Consider the following 2,500-nt stretch of genomic DNA (forward strand, 5'->3'; position numbering starts at 1 on the left):
TTGATACATTTGAATACGGCCTGGCGCGAGCCATTACTTTCCAGGTTACAGCAAATTCCGTTTTGGTGTCCTTTAGGAACCAGATGTGTTTACTCAACTCGGTTGCGTTCCTTTTGAAAACAGGAAACATACATCGGACTTAGCGCGAACCAATCCAAAACAAGATTCCGAAACCACACGGCTTCAGTTAGAAATGAGAACAAAAGGAACGTATTCAACCTTGGTAAAATTAGGATCACCAATTTGACCTAGGTAAAAAAGGATTCAACCTGAGACCGGATTTGACCGACTAAATATAAACAGTATATTAATTTGTATGTAACATGTGGCAAAAAGGTAACCTTTGATTAAGTGATTGAGGGAACAAACGCAACATCAATCACAGGTTACAGACGTCAATTGATCATGTTCAAGTTTCTTTGCTAACTGGATAAATGAAATAAGTAAACAAATAAATTAAGGAATAAATAAGTTACTAATGATTGATGAAATAGGGAAAACGCTGTCTAGAAATGCTATGGATGAAAGCAAAATAAGCTGTAAAGTTCTTCTGAGATTTTCAGTGAAATAATGAGGCGGTTTTTATGTTTAGAGTTGTTTTGTTCCATATGTCACTCTGGATTTGCGATAATTGATTCTTAGTCTTGGTATAAACAAGGGCCTCTATGGCCTCTTTAGCTAGCATGCGCAAAATCCAAAAGAACTTGATATTTGAACGAATGTTTAATTAACAATAGATTAACATAGATGCAAAAGAATATTAAATCTGTCGCGTTTTGTGAAAGTTGGTTTGTTAAATTTTCCTCCATGCAGTAGTAATTTTAGGGACTAAAGAGAGATTTGTTCTTAAGTCCATTCAAGATAATTAGCCCATGTCGCTCTGTTTTCTTATCTGCTTTTTATCAGTCGTTTGTGCCAAAGAGTTGAACGTAACCGTGAACGCTGAGTTTAAAACTGATGTTCATCGCGGAGCCTTTGCTGCGGTAGGAACAGGTAGTCAAGTCAACCTTGGAAATCTCCTTGATGCCACGTAAGTCCTATTAGTTCTGTACTGGACACATTGCACATAGTCCTTGAGGCGTTAATTTAATGGTACCCATTGACCTCCTTATACATTCCACTTGCAGGGCTGACGTAGTGGTGAGAGCACTCGCCTTCCATCAATGTGGCCTGGGTTCGATTCCCAGACTCGGCGTCATATGTGGGTTGATTTTGCTGGTTCTGTACTCTTTTCTGAGAGGTTTTTCTCCGGGTACTCCGGTTTTCCCCTCTCCTCAAAAACCAACATTTTATTTACTTTGCGTTAATTTGTTGATTTAAGTTTACAGTGTCTTCAATTGGTACTCCAGCGCTAGAAGACTAGACAGTTAAATCTTTCTGCTCCACAACGCAGTACACATCATGGCCAAAAACCAGTAGCTTTATTTTAGCGGTTTCGGCCGAGCAGCGGAAATATAACGATAGGTTATACTACTATCTAGGACAATAAATTGCGCTACAAGACCTGAATATGCTCCATCAAACAACCATGCAGTCAGACGGAGTTCAGAAATAACGTGCTTCCGAGAGAAAAAAAAAAGATTTTTTTGTTTTGTTTGGTTTCTTTTCTTTTTTTTTTTTTTTTTTGTAAACTTTAAAAACAAAGTTGATTGTTTACCTACTATCCTGTGGTTTAGACGAGCCATAGACTAGCCAGACATACCATACAGAAATGTTGAAATTTTTCTTCGTGGTGGGAAAGCAACAAATAGGAAAACAATAATCCCCCTGGCATCGCATCAAAGCCGCTAGAGAGACGGGTTGACAAAAAAGGTTACTGAACAACATTTCTGCAAAGTACGTGGATTTAGTTGCAAGATATTTTTAATTTCTTTCTTTTAAAACAAATCTGTTCCTTTTTCATACAAACCTTTAAAGAACACACAAGCACACGTAATATCTTATTACACGCTTGGGCGGCCTGTGTAATGAAGCAAACGAAAACCAATACTAGCACACGTTCTTATTCCCGCGCTTCAAGGAAGTCACATTTACTTAATTTTAACTCTGATTGGTTCAACGCTCATTTTGCACGTGTGTCAATCAGTCTGAATTATTCAAGTCAACAGAATCAACATTTGATTTCTTTCAGTGTCCGTCCACAACTCACCGCTGGCCAGAGCAGTTATGATATCAGTGTCTCAGGTGGTAATGCCGCCATTGGTGACAACAGCGAAGTTAATGTTGGCACTGGAGGCCCAAGGTGAGCGAAGGGTCCTTTTACAGATGTACAGAACTTTGTCAACATTGCGCCAGCTCCAACCATGCTTGCGCCAACCATATATATTTTGCCGGTAAAATTTGTTCTTAGCTGGAATCTGTTTTTACCTAGGTTGAATACGCATTCAGATGAATTAAAGAAACTTTTTTGGAGCCTAAACTAAGCGTAAAGAGTAATTAGGGTCGGGTTAGGATTAATTTTGGTTATTAGACATGGGTATCAATTGACTTATTTTACTAA

The 2,500-nt window shown here is 38.5% G+C and overlaps 1 protein-coding gene across 1 annotated transcript in view; it reads left to right on the plus strand.

Moving 5' to 3' along the window:
* Positions 1 to 2,500, plus strand: part of LOC138039155 (uncharacterized) — a 109,610-nt gene that overhangs the window by 105,400 nt on the left and 1,710 nt on the right. The window contains 2 exon segments of the mRNA XM_068885342.1: positions 907 to 1,030; positions 2,132 to 2,242. Coding sequence (XP_068741443.1) covers positions 907 to 1,030; positions 2,132 to 2,242 — 235 coding nt within the window.

Source organism: Montipora capricornis, chromosome 2 (genome assembly GCF_036669925.1).
Source record: "Montipora capricornis isolate CH-2021 chromosome 2, ASM3666992v2, whole genome shotgun sequence".
Lineage (NCBI taxonomy): Eukaryota > Metazoa > Cnidaria > Anthozoa > Scleractinia > Acroporidae > Montipora > Montipora capricornis.